Source organism: Enoplosus armatus, chromosome 7 (genome assembly GCF_043641665.1).
Source record: "Enoplosus armatus isolate fEnoArm2 chromosome 7, fEnoArm2.hap1, whole genome shotgun sequence".
Taxonomy (NCBI): Eukaryota; Metazoa; Chordata; class Actinopteri; order Centrarchiformes; family Enoplosidae; genus Enoplosus; species Enoplosus armatus.
Genome location: NC_092186.1, coordinates 5,021,069 through 5,035,547, shown reverse-complemented (window position 1 = coordinate 5,035,547; position 14,479 = coordinate 5,021,069). Strand labels below are relative to the sequence as shown.

The 14,479-nt window shown below is 42.0% G+C and overlaps 1 protein-coding gene across 1 annotated transcript; it reads right to left on the bottom strand.

Annotated features, from left to right (window-relative positions):
- Nucleotides 1–10,262: 10,262 nt before the first annotated feature.
- Nucleotides 10,263–12,913, bottom strand: gfi1ab (growth factor independent 1A transcription repressor b). Its single transcript, XM_070908479.1, has 6 exons — nucleotides 12,769–12,913; nucleotides 12,041–12,226; nucleotides 11,181–11,557; nucleotides 10,925–11,062; nucleotides 10,601–10,766; nucleotides 10,263–10,441 (listed from the first exon to the last, which is right to left on the bottom strand). The coding sequence occupies exons 1-6, from the start codon at nucleotides 12,878–12,880 to the stop codon at nucleotides 10,263–10,265; spliced, it is 1,158 nt and encodes a 385-aa protein (XP_070764580.1). The 5' UTR covers nucleotides 12,881–12,913.
- Between the last annotated feature and the right edge of the window lie 1,566 nt (nucleotides 12,914–14,479).

Here is a 14,479-nt window from a genome sequence, read left to right as displayed (position 1 = left end):
AGATGGTGGTCTCACAAGGGAAAATCTTGACCTTAGCCCCTTTTTGTAAAAGCTTTGCCCCTGTAGCAAACAATTGCAGGGAGGGGCTGTGCAGTCTGAGTCTGAGTGTGTATAGTGAACATTTGTTTGTACTCTGGCAAAGCCTTTTTTGTCACATCTTTCAACATGGCGTGAAGCTGCTTTATCTACCAGTGTACTATGAGGTGAAAGCTCCCTAGGTGAGACAAAGGCCCAGGCCGGACACCTCAGTCTTTCCTGAGCCGCAGCATCTGTCTGGCTTCGAGCGCCGCTGGGGGAAACTGCATCAACAGATCCATACTGCCTGGACCATGCAGACTTCACCACCGCCTGCTCAACCTTTTGTAAATCGGCATTTTGATGACAATTCCCAGTGTCGAGTTGTTCCCAATCAATACACACAGAGCGGACGCCTTAATAGACACAGATAACTGCTGCTTGCCTGCTGTATCTCTGGGCTGTGGAGACTGACACCCTGTCTGACTCTGATCAATAAGTGGCGCGCGGTGCGGCGCACAAGCCGGGCCCTGCCCACTCTGCTATCACACACGGGGCTTGGTTTCCCCCGGCAACTCAAGGTGGATGAATCGGAGATGTTACATGTGAACTGGCTGTCAAAACGATTTTGTCATCTCCCCTTCTCTCCGGTGTTTAAAGATGCTGACACACTGTGTTTGGGGTACCAATGTCTTGTTGGAAGTGATGGAGGCTTTTAGCCTTTTTTTTTTTTTTTTTTTTTAACTCCCTTTATCCGTTTAAGTGTTCACTCGAGTGTTAGAATTTCTATTTCACCTGCCAAAGATGTCTCCTGGCACCTCCTGCCCACTCATGGCTTGCTTTCAGGTCATCTGATCCAGACCCTTCTTTGAATTTACAGACTTTACAACTTTATATGGAATCTTTTCTGTCACTACAAGTTATGAAGGTCAGGTTTTTTTAACATACTGTTTTATTTGTTCGTTTTCTTATTAGTTTATTTTGAGACGACTTAACCTATTGCCATTTCAATTTCAGTTAATTTACTTAGAAAATTATAGCACTTGTTTTGACGCAACTAATCAATAGTTCCTTCATATTTCTTTCAGATAGTGTTAAGTGGATGTTATCAGTGGGTAGATGGTCCCGAGTAAAGATAAAACACTGAGTAAAGAAGGCCAGATCAGATTCAGCTTGGGGTCATTAATGTTTCAGAGGATGCCAGAGGGAGAATGGGAGAGTCTCTGCACTGCCAGGATCCATTTCCTTTGACTGTGGCTTTGTCATTTTGGATCAGTCCCACCGTGTGCAGGCCTATTGTAGAGCGGCTCGTCTCTAATAGAGTGATTGGCAACATATTGGCACGTGATAAAAATAAGATATCGGCTTAATGTTATGCTTTAAAGACGGGTGGGCTAATGATTCAGAGTCACCTTTCATTTTGATAAATTAACCTTTAACTTCTGGGAAAAAATAGGAGGTAATCAACTAAAAATTAGTGTTAAAAACATCTTTTCTCCTGCAGGATTTTTCAACAAAGACAACATATTTATATAGTAATTATTTTCCCCCCTTTCTTGCTTCAGCTTCCCCAGCCACGGGCCCCGTGTAGACCTCTGGGGCTGTGGAAGTACTTACCATCCCACTCCTCTATGCTGGGATCCCCACAATGGCATTACTTTGCTTTGATCCTGCTGCAGTCTGACACATGACCACACAGACCCCTGAATGGGCATTAGCGCAGGCTTCAGCAAACCCAACATCTGTGCCTCCCAGCACTGCCACTGCTCAAATCATTCATTAAATCAGAACACAAAAAGTAACTTTACTTGAATGCCTCAGCATAAATATTTGATCATGGCTGAGAATAAATCTTTGTCATTTTGTTCTCCTTCCTCCGGCTGCGGGCTCCTCTTATAGATCTTCCTCGCCTTGCTCTCTCTTTGCTATTTGGATACAGGCACATGCTTGGCTTGGTCATTTGTGAAATGGATCTTATGAATTTTTTAGGAAGATTCATAGCCGCAATCAGGCCTGGTTAGAGGGACGACTGTATCACAAAGTAACATCTTGTGCTGCCATGCTCGCTCACAAATCATATGCTGTTTGCATAGATAATATGGGCTGAAAGGGGTTTTGTGTGTTTATTTGACAGAGATACAAAACATTCCTCTGTTCTAACGCCTCTTACTACTCAATTAACATTTTGGCTACACAACAGTGGGCTGTACTGGACACGGTTTGTTTATTTATGCATAAAGTCTCTATAAAGGTAATCTCATTCATTTGGAAGTTTTATTGTTTTACAGCACTGAATCAATTGGGTGAAAACAGATCTCTTCAAAGTGATTTAGATTAATTACAAATGCAAAATACATGTTTGCACATCTGGACTAGAGCTGCAACAATTAGTCGATTAATCGATTTGTAGGGTGAAAGAAAATTGGCAACTATTTTGATCATTTTTCAAGCAAAAAAAACAAAACATGTTTGGTTATTCCAGCTTCTTAAATGTGGGGATTTGCTGCTTTCTTTGTCATTGACAGTAAATGAAGAGTCTTTGGGTTTTGGACTGTTGGTTGGACAAAAGAAACAATTTGAAGACGTCACTTTGGGCGTTTGGAAATTGTAATGAGCATTTTTCACAATGTTTTTGACATTTTATAGATTAAACAATTCATCGATTGATAATGAAAATAATCCCTAGTTTCCCCATTCTTCTGTGCAAAACTGCTCAAGCTCTGTCAGGGTACAGGGGGATCGTGGGTGGACAGCCTTTTCAAGTCCACTTTACGTTAACATTGTTGTTTTTAAGCTGTTCCTGTGTAGTTTTTGAGGTAAGCCTGCTCTAGGCAGATTTATAGCTGTGCCATACTCTTAATAATTTATTTAACTGGACTCCAAGTGATGTTCAGTGACTTGGAAAGTTCTTATATGTATACCCTGACGTCTGGATTCGCTTGGAGTGTTCCTTTGTCTTCATAACCACAATACTGACTCATCAAATGTTGGACTTTCCAGATACAGGTGTATGTAAACTACAATCAATTTAAACCCCTCTTGGCTACACGCAGGTGATCTCCATATAACTGACTTTGTAGAGATCTGTTTTCAATTTGACACTATGGTTTTTTTTTTATGTTGATCTGCGTCAAAGAAGCCACATTAATCTACTTTGATTCAATATTGTAAAACAATAAAATATGAAAACTTCTGAAGTAGAATTTCACACAAAGAGCATAAGGACATTAAAAGTGAAGATACAATACCTCACTCCTCATATTAACATGATTTTAATGCTTTTTCAGTACCTTACTTTGAGATATATAAATAAAACCTCTTTTCCATTTAATAGAAGTTGTATTAGTACTTTGCTTAAGAGCCATTGGCTAAATTATGAATATGATTAAATCAAAAGAATAAGTAAACAAAAGGGAAAATCTGAGCAGAAATTTTGTGCCAACCTTAATACGTAATGTTTTTTTATATATATATATATTTCCATCGTTAAGTATGGAGGATCTCCAGCCTTATGAATGTTGCTTCTAGTATTTTACTGCACAATTAACAGCACAGTGTTATTATCGTATTAACTGTGTAGCATGCAAGGATTTGTTAATGAATCTCACAGCTTTATGTTCCACACATCAAATTCTCAGCCATGTAAAACCTTTCACGAGTGAACAAGAATATCAACTACACACTAAAAGGCTACACAGCTCTCTTTCTTGTCACGTGTTCCAAAGATTTCCTTTTCTTGTGTTTTCTTTCCCCTGAAGAGAAGAGGATCTTTTGTTATCAAGCCTTTTAGCCGGAGTGGATCCTTTTAACGTCACCTTCAGGATTCATATGTTATTAGACATGACTTCAGATAAAAGATGAAACCAGGCCAACACAGGTTGTTTTTGTACAGTTAGAGAATATAAAATGATATATGTAAAACCAGCCAGAGAGCAGGGCACTGTGACTCCGACACAGGCAGTCTTTTTTGTTCCTGAGTGACGGCTCACATCCAAACCGTCTAGTGATATGTAATGCTAAATGAACCGGATAAACATGTCTTTAAATGATCAGACAGCCTTTGCCAACCCCCCCTCTTTCATCAAACCTGTGGGTCCCCATCCCAGCCACCCCCCTCCCACACACACACACACACACACACACACACACACACACACACACACACCACCAGCCCTCCATGGACTCATGCTGTTCAGGGCCCCAGACCCTCAGAACAGAGCCCGGCTAATGGAAAGCTTTCAAGGCGGCCGGAGAAAAATGTCGGCTGTCATTTGGCCTCCACCATTTTCTAATGTCACTGGTGTACAAACACCTTGGGACACGCCATTATAAACAGGTCTGAAAACTGAAAATAACAACAACAACACACACACACACACACCTGCAACAGCCTGCATGCATATGTCATAATATGTTGGACTTAAAGTATGGGCTAAAATCATTTTGTAAAAAATACTGTATAAAAAGGTTATTACTTTATTATTATTATTTTAATAATTCAAATATTGTATTGCTTCTTTCTTTTGTACATGACAGCACATTTCTTGCAATACCTGTAACACCAGTGGCATAAGAAATAAAAACGAAAAAAAAAATAAAAATAAAATCAGTAGTATAAGATAACATGTGATGATATTGATTACGATCAGGAGACAACACTCGTACTTCCGGCGCATCAGTCAGTGTGATATAAGTCCAAAAAGGATCCCAAACTTGTGCCTCAATCTTGTTTCGGTTATTCATCCTGTTAAGCATAAACTCATGTGAAGTCTGGAGATTTGGGTGTTTTGCCGTGTTTAAGTATTGTCCTGGCAGCCACTGCGATGCCCGTCATGATTACTAAAAAAGAAATTCTCCACTTGATATGTTGTGTATTTGGGTTCTGTCCCCTAATAAACATAATCTTTCCTTCCCAACCAATTGCTCAAAGATTCCACAATTGTTCTCCAGAAAGGTTTGATAATTGGGAATTCCCAAATGCAGCGTATCAAAGTATCTTTCTGACTTTTCCAGTCCTAGTGGTGTCCAAGAATATCTGAGTATTATTTTGTATTGGGTGAATTTCCCTTACGTATTTCATTGCATTGTTGAATATCATTTTCAGCCATTTCTCTTCCTCCATTACACATCCCAAATCTTTCTCCCTCAGTTGTTGTTCCTGGAGGTAATACAGTTCCTGATTTGTAGATATGAAAATGTTCTTTTCCCTTCAGAATATATTTTCTTATTATGTCAAAGTATGACATAAACACACCCACTTCATATAAATCAGCAATAGTACATATCCCGTTAAGGTCCCACTTACTTCCAATAGACTGGTGATCATTTATACATCTTATGTATTCTGGTCCAGATCTCTTTGGAGTGAGACATGATGGGGTTAAATACATTATGTGTATACAGAGATAATCTATCAATATAAATAACAGCTTATTTTCAAAAGTAACCCACTCTAACTGGTTATCTTTATTCCAGTGTTTGGCTATTTTGGCCATTGCAGGGGAAATATATAATCTTGAATCTGGTATCCTTATGCCTCCTTTGTCCCCAGGAGAACACATTTTATTAAGTTTAGTCCTGGGTTTTTTCCCCCTCCCATAAAAAGTATTTAATTATTGTATCATACTGTTTTAAGATATGAGGAGATTTAGCAACTGGTAACATCATAATTATATTATTTTATCATTTTTATTACATTAACCTTCCCCCATGATGTGAGCTTAATTTTCCTCCATTTATATAAATTAGTTTTAATTTTTTGTAGTGCGGGTTCAAACTGTAATGTAGGCATTTCCTCCACATCCCAGGTTAGTTTGATTCCCACGTATTTCATCCCTTTTGGAATCCATTTATAAGTATGTAGTATAAGTAAGTAACATTATAAGTATAATCAAATTTCAATGGGTCTTTTACCAGTATCAAAATGCTTTACAACATAAAGCCAAAACAGACAACCACAACAATAAAATACTAAATAAAACAACAAAACAAGACAATACATGCTTAAAACCCAGTGGACAACAATGACTAGATAAAATGGACAAAATAAGAGGAAGTTAAATTAACTCAAATCAGGGAAAACTATATGATAAAAGTGTGATTTGAGAGCAAGAAAATGTAAGAGGTTTGTGTAGTTCAATGATGTAGCTAGCTTCCTGACCATGCAATGCTTTAAAAATCAGCAATCGAATTTTAGAATAACTGACTAAATGAACAGACAGCGTAGAGAAGCTGAAACAGGCGTGATATAATCCCAGTTCTTGGTTCTAGTTTAAGGCCTTGCAGCAGAGTTTTCTGTAGCCTCTCTAAGGCTCTTTAATGCAGGTGAACATTGTATTAATAATACAATAATAATAATAACAATAGACAGGGCTGCTATGACCTCATGAGATACTAAACTTTGAAACTTAAACTTTAATTGGTTTACGGTGTGAAAGTCAAAAGTCAAGAGCAAACATGCATCCCCTCCATGCTGCAGTGCAGAAGTCTATACGGTGTGTGAAAGCGGTCCAGGGGAAGTGTGGCGTAACCGCGACTGGCACTCCAGGAGGAAGCTTGTCAGCCCCAAAAGAGGCCGGCTCTCCCCACACGTGTTCAGCCTGTCAGCTGCCTCTGCTGATGTCTCTTGTTATTATTTTCCCCTCATTCTGCTTGCCTTTTCTTTGCCGAGTCATTAATAATTTGTGTCTACGCCTTGTTGCTTGATGACAGCTGTGCAGTTGGTTTGCAGTCTGTTTTTCAGATCAGGTGAATAATGAATAAGCCTCTGCAACAAAAGAGCCGTGTCCTATATGAGCCCTGCCTCTCTTCATCTGTCCCAGCTTAGTTGGCGTGTCAGCCACTGGCTGGGGGGGGGGGGGGGGGTGAGACAGGTGAGCAGCAGAAAGTTTCATGTGCATACAGAACGTATGAATTTTATTTCATATCTTTTCACCTTCTAAGAACTTCTCGCCGTCGTTTCCTGCAGCCGAGCACATTAATCAGTGCTTTTTCTCCAAAGCTTGCCGTTACAAATCCTGTATCTCTCTCTCAGGTTATCTCTCTTTTGCAACTCGTCAAACCAGTGTGAAATCTGCTGAACAGAGCGTGAGAGCAAATACCACATTATTATTACAACATACACAACAGGTCTGCTCACCCTCAGGGAAATAATCACATTTGTTCTCTCTTCATTCCCCGTCGCCTCTCTTGTGAAAAGTACAACATATTAACCTGACCATTCACCAGATGTAGTAGCACGGGTGTAAATCAGGAGATGGGGTCTGGTTTCAAGAGCTGATGGCCTGTTGTAACACCTCCCCTCCAAGTTTTAAGTCTCTTTCAAAAGTGTTTGTTCTTTTACATGGAAAACTAGTGTAGAGTTATATAGAAGTCTTTTTCCACAGTCTATCTGACAGCAAAACCCATAATAGATATTCTGGTTTACGTCCAGATTGGGGATCTATGCAGCTTGTTTAAACAGTGGAAAATCAAAATCAAACACCAAAGTGTGTCTCCAAAATCTCTCTTTTATTATTCATGTTTAATTTTAGATTAATAATGGATATCATCCGAAACCACAAAAACCAGACTCTGAACTTTCTAATTGCACAACTGTGTCTGTCAAGAGAAATTAGCCCAGTCGTACCTCTCTGGGTGTAAGCATGTGTGGCCGTGTGCACAGATGTGTATGTGTGTGTGTGTGTGCACTTACAGGCCAAGTTGCAGGTTGGCACAAGATTTGAGCCTTAGACTGCAGTGCTCTGATTACTCGCCCACTCGAATCGATTGAGCCGTATTCTATTCATATTTGATATGCCTCGGGGCAGTGGGGTAATGCTTTAAAGATCCACCGGTGCCCTTGGAGGAAATCTGGTCATCCTAATGGCTCGTTTGGAGATTTATTTTGCTTGAAAAGCTTCTCTCTCTTCTCTGAGATTGTGCTTGAGGAGCGTCTCTCAGAGGAAATCATGCAATACCTTCACAAAATGAAACATCAGTCGCAAATGATTTGGCATTTAAATAACAAGCAACTTTCAGCTGCTTAAAAAAAACAAAACAAAGTTATGAAGGGAGTCTGATGTGAAAAGTTGAGTTGGAGTCTACCTGTTCACGTCACACCTGAGATGACCCGCTCCTTGAAGGGGTTGAGGTCAGGCTGGTGGCTCGAGGCGGCCTCCGAGTGTTAAAGGCACTTAATGGCGAACTTCATTCCAACAAGAGGGACTTCCCCTGAGACCAACATCACTCAGTCTGAACAGAGTGTGCCCGCTTCAGATGGCAGCATTTGTCTCCTAATTTTCCTCTATAAACTGCACATTTCCTGTTACCACTCTGTTTGAACATGTATTTTTAAACTAAAGATTGGGAATGTCAGGTTAGCACCAAGGTGCACAGCTCCAGCGAAGTCTTGCTTTAAATGAGCTCGCCTTTTTCCTGTTCCTCCCTCAGTCTGTTCATCTTGGGGTTTAAAATATTCAGTATTTTCGCAGGCCTGGATGTTGTACGATTTATGAGGGGGGGGGAAGTGAGGCGTAGAAAATCCTTGTGAGTCAGTGATTTCAATCAATGTTGAGATAAGACGACTAACTGATTGTTCCTCGTCTTTTTTTCTTTCTTTTTCTTTTGCCTTGTTGAGACACTGAAACAATCAAATGTTGACCAATTATTAAGACTGGCTGTTCAGGCTGAGGATGTAGTGTGTAAACTCACCTATCCAGAAGTTATATATATGACTTCAGTATAAAGTATAATGCAAAACAGCACCAAAGTGATTTGTTTTTAAATGCTTTATACTTTCTGATGATGACTGAATGCTGCCACTTTCTTTCATTTCCTGTAGTTTGTTTAACTTTACTGTCTTTGTGGGATTTATTATTGCCTGATTTCAAACTGTACATCCACCCAGAGGCCTCAGATTATATTATCACTAATAAAATAATTCTAATAAACTATTTCAAACTTCATCCCAGCACCAACCCCTCAGAGGACCACAGCTGCCGCATGCTCTACCAGCTTCCTGTTCTTCTTATTTTTGAATAACAGGCATGAGGGTAAAAAAGCATCTGGTTAACGGTTAAATCTGCTCAGACTGTTTAAGGTACAAACACATGGCTGCAGTGGCAAAACAAACAGGACCCCCCCCACCCCCCAGGGCAACCACAATCACAGCAGCGAGATGCTCGGAAGCCCTGGCCCTTTGTTTTAATTAACCAAACATGTCATCAGCTAAGTGTCGTTTTGTAGGTAGACAAAGTAGTTGCTGTCCAAGCGAAATGTTCCACTACTACAAACAATAATAATAATAATAATAATAATAACGTGGTTATTATGTAAAATAGTACATAATAAATTACTTTTTTTGCAAGATGTCAAACAAGACAAATTCTGGGGACTTTTGCTGTAATTCTGGTGATGAAGCCGGAGTTAAATGAGCAGTAAACGGCTTTAACTTTGAACTGACTGTCGGACACCCACACCCCTCGTTTGGAAAAGAAGTCGCCTGAGATCATTCCACTTTTACATTTTATTGCATTTCTTCTAATTTCAATAAAAACCAACCATCAAAATGAAATAAAAAATAGCCTGAGGGCGGAGGGAGTTATATTTATTTGTAAACGACAAAACGTTCATTCTGACACTAAAATGTGCAAAATGGACAAGTGGAAGGTAACAGCGTCGTGAGTAAAGCAGCAGCCCTCCTGTTTATTAAATCACACAGTCTGAGGAGGCTGCTTTGCCAGCATGTCTCCACACTGACAACAAAATGCCTCTGTTCTTTGGGGGGTTTTGGAGACTCTGGTGGTTTTATGGTCCATCCGGTTATTTAAATGTGAGTATAATTTTTTTTTTTAAATGCCCACTGAAGCTGATTCGTATCAGCCGGCATACAAACACGATGAATTTATTTTCTCATGCTTCATCATTTGCGTTTCTTACAGTTCACAGCTTATCTCTGGTTTTGGGGAAAGAATTAGTGTAGTCGGTGTCTTCGCACACAGGATCAACATGACGTTTGTTTAAGCCTAAAGTCTCTTTCCTTATTAAAATAAGAAAATAAAATAATAAAAAAGTCATTATATATATTTATATTTCCAATGCACTTTCACATTGCGGTTTTTTTTTACAAAGCTAAACGTGGATCAAATCCAAGAAATGTCCTCAAGCTGTTGGAAAAATGTCTTTTTCAGGTGTCCTCGTTTCAAGAATAATAATTTAAAGACTCAAAAAGTCAGATTATACGACATGATGTGTGCAGTCATTCCGCCTCATTTCAGTCCGTGCTGCGTCTCTTTGTGTCTCCGCAGGTCCACTTTCCTCTGGAAGCCTTTCCCGCAGAGGTCGCAGCCGAAAGGTTTGTAACCGGTGTGTTTCCGGCTGTGCGTGATGAGGTTGGAGCTCTGGCTGAACGCTTTCCCACACACCTGGCATTTGTGTGGCTTCTCACCTGAAAAACACATTTAGAAAACATTTTAGTTGTTGTTTTTTTTTTTTGTTGAACATTAATTAAATTATATGTTCTATAGATCAGTGAGATTTCGGACGTTTGCGCACAAATTACGCACAGATTCTTTGTTACAATATTATCGGTCTTTTCTCCACTTGCCTGTGTGGATGAAAGTGTGTTTCTTCATGTCTGACTTCTGGTGGAACCTCTTCCCGCAGTACTGGCACGGGTACGGCCGAGTGTCGGAGTGGATGAGCAGGTGCGTCGACAGAGTGGACGACCTCTTGAAGCTTTTACCGCATATTTTGCAGTCGAAACTTCTTTCCTGAAACGTGCGCAGAGGCGGATTTAGCCATGATTTCAAGTCAGCACACACACAACACAGAGAAAAACAGGTTGACAACAAGATGCAGATCCAGAGGTGTGTGCGTGTGTGTGTGTGTGTGTGTGTGTGTGTGTGTGTGTGTGTGTGTGTGTGGCTACCTGAGAGTGCACAGCTTTATGTTGTTCCAGACTGACTGCGTGTCCGAAGGTTTTGCCGCAGATTTCACACGCAAATGGCCGGGTGCCACTGTGCGATCTGCGGACGTGGACTTCCAAACCGTGCGGAGTAGAAAACACCTGGTGGAAAGAAAAAAAAATGGGCTTAACTTATGGAGGTTTTGTAAATAATTAATAATAATGGCGTGTTTTATTGATCCCCACAAAGCAGAGGGAGTGTGTGCACCTCCATCCTCACCTTACTGCACTTGACGCACTTGTAAGCACCGTTGAGGATCAGACTGGAGCACAGCAGCTCAGACTGGGCCTTCACGTTATGGGTCTTTCCGTGCAGGCCTCCCTCAGGAAACAGCAGGGCAGCGGCGCGTCTCCTGTAGTCACCGTAAGCTTCCTCGCCCAGAGTCCGGTCTGCGTACAGAGCTGAGTGGGTGCTCCTGTCCCCGTAGAAGGCCATCGCAGCCGGGCCCCTTTCCACCTCCATGCTGGGATGGAGGCTGTGCTGCACGAGGGGCCTCAGCCCCGACCCCGGGTAGCTGCTCCAGGCATACGGCCGGAAGGGAACCGTGAAGGGCTGAGTCTCATCCACGAGAGGGGACAGGGATTTCTCGGAATCAACTGGAAAGGGGGAACAGAGATGAAATTTTAATGAAAGCAGTGACATGGTCGAAGCGGGGCGTGTCCAGGGCCCCGCAGGGCCCGCAGGGGCTCGAGGAGTCATGCAATGTTCTTTCAGAGAATTCCCAGATGACGATATGTTGGAAAACCCGGAATATCAGATGAAAAAGAGGGAGTGTACACTGATAAATCCACGAGGATTGGGATGATTTGGATTTACTTTAAAGCACAACACACTTTTGTATTTATACTTTTATAGCATATATAAACAAGTATGACAAAAAGTAGATTAAAAGTAACATAATTCGTTGTAAAAGGATAATATGCAATGTGACATGTTGATGAAACAGAACACGTAAAGAGAAGTCTACCACAAAGGCCCAATATTATTTTGTTAGGGAACTTATCCACGTGTGATCACCTTAATTCACCAAACAAGTATTAGGCCATAGTATTACGGTACAGGATCTTAAGTGTGTGTACCCGGTGATGCAGAGGGGGACGGAGGCCTCCAGAAGTCCTCGTAGTCCGTGGAGCGACCGCACAGACTGTCGGTGCAGCTCAGCGGGGACTTCGGCGAGAAATCGGCGGCGTCAGCCAGGTGGGAGTCCGGAGAGAGGCCGTACCTGTCCACCGACAGCTCGGTGTCATCCGGGAGCTTATCCGCTTCTGACAGGACATACGGAGGACAGTCGGCATCTTAACGAAACGGAAGACAGAAAACGATGTTGTTTTTAAATGTCACCGCACAGCTGTTGTCTCCTCTATGCCAGGCTGCCACCACCAGTTATAATGCAGGTTACATTTATGGCACTACAGCAGAATTGTCGAAATAAAACAGGATTATTAGGTGTGCGAAATTACAAAAGGATAACTGTAATATTTCCTCACTTCTAGCAACAACATATAATGTAATATAATAGAAAAACAAGAGAGTATCAAAGAATCGGCGTGAAATCTCAGTACAGAAGTAAACATCAGAAATTCCACTTTCGTTTTTAATTTCAACATTTAAAAAAAAATGAAGGCCTGTTTTAATAAACTGCAGCAGCTTTCTTTAAACTGTAAAATCGGAGATGAGCTTTCCTTTGTGTCTCATGATTGAATATGACTTTACACAATATTTCTCCTGCAAAATGTGTTTTTTACTCCAACGGGATGACAATGTTCACATTCAAAGACACATTTGGCGCAGTAAAGACTGCCATTACCTGAACATATGTGCGCCAGTATAGTGTCCAGTCTCCTGTAGTCGTCCTCTAAACTCCTCGGCTGGTGGTAACTGTGCGCCTTCTTGCTCTTCACCATGAAGGAGCGAGGCATCTCTGATCTGAGAGCAGTGATGATAACCCAGCTGTAGAGAGGAGTCCTCGCTCTGAGCCCTGCAAAGATTTGATCTCCACTGGTGGGGAGACGCGGCTCCAAGCGCGTAAAGAGGCTTCCAACCTGAACGACGGAGCATGCGCACAGCGTCCGTCCCGTCTGCCAGGTGTTGCGCGGACAGGTGTCACCTCAGCGGCTCCTCCGCTCACTGCACTGCAAAAATATCCGCTTTAGTCAGCACTGAGAGGTTACAGGTAGGAAAGTAGTCTGCGGGGGCGACTTCTTGTCACCCCTCCACTAATTCACTCATTTCAGGACTTCACTTGATGACATGTGACGTGTTGTGCCTTTGTTTCAAGAAACACCCGTGGAGTTATCAGCAGTTGATTTTATGTATTAGCCTGTATTTGAAAATCAGACAATAAGTCAGAATTTGAGTGACTTTTGATTCTGGACTCTTTTTCTTTGCCACAGTGCTGTTGGGTCTCTGTGATAATATTATAAACAGTCTATAGACCTGCTTTATTTGTAAGGGGTCATGAAATTACTTTTGTTGGGGTTTGGCGCTATATAAATAGTAGTAATAATAGTTTAATTTTTTATTTTTTTTGCAGTGTTGAGTCCACCGCCTGGAGCTGCTGGTCCCCCCTCTCGGATCAGACTGCAGCTCGTGTCTCCAGAGGAGCCCGTGGCAATCAGGAGAAGTGATACAGGTCTTATCAGCGCCTTACTCAATCTGACAGAGGGTGGAGGGGGAGGAAACGCGGAGGCGCACCCCAGGGTGTCACTCGCTCAGGGCCTGCATGTGTCATGTAGTGGTAAAATGAAAAGGGCGGGGGGGGGGGGGACTCTGAGCCGACATACTCAATATAGATCAGGTTCACTTAGAAATACATGCCTGTAAATATTAGCCAATTAGCATATGCATTGATTGTCAGTGATTCAATATAAATCCTCACATAAAATGCACCTTCATTTTGGTTAAACCTCGGGCTCCAGGGGCCCACACATGACAACGTTTGATGGAGCTGTGTCCCGGTCTGGTGGTCGTTTGGGCCCTAGACTGTTATTATGTGACAGACACTCGCCGTCCTCACGCCCGCGGTGACAGTTTCACGTTACCCAGGGCTTTCTGCTCAAAGAAAGAAGCCTGTTAAGCACCGAACAATAGGACAGAGCCGCGCGTCCTGGTGCCTTCGATCCACTGCAGGTGCAATCAATTAATGTTTGATTGGAACTGTGTGTCGTCTGCATCGGTGCAGTGCTGCCGGTCGGCGCATGGAGAGCTGCTCCTCTGCTCCTCGCTGGACTGTTACAGTGCGTAACCTTCCTCTTCCTCACAGCAGTAGGCTTTATTTTGTTCCCAGCCTTCATCCCCTCACTGGGACGCATATTGGGTTCAATGCGCTTTGACGCATGGCGCAGTGGCTGCATGGAGCCCTTATTGTTTCATCTCCTGAAGTGTGTGTGTGTGTTTGTTTGTTATACGGGACGGACCCAGTGAGGCATATAGACTATATTCTGCTTCACCCTTATCCCACTAGCGACAACCTTAGAATGCTGTAACTCCGGGTTGCATGAGTTTAGACGCAGCCCTCT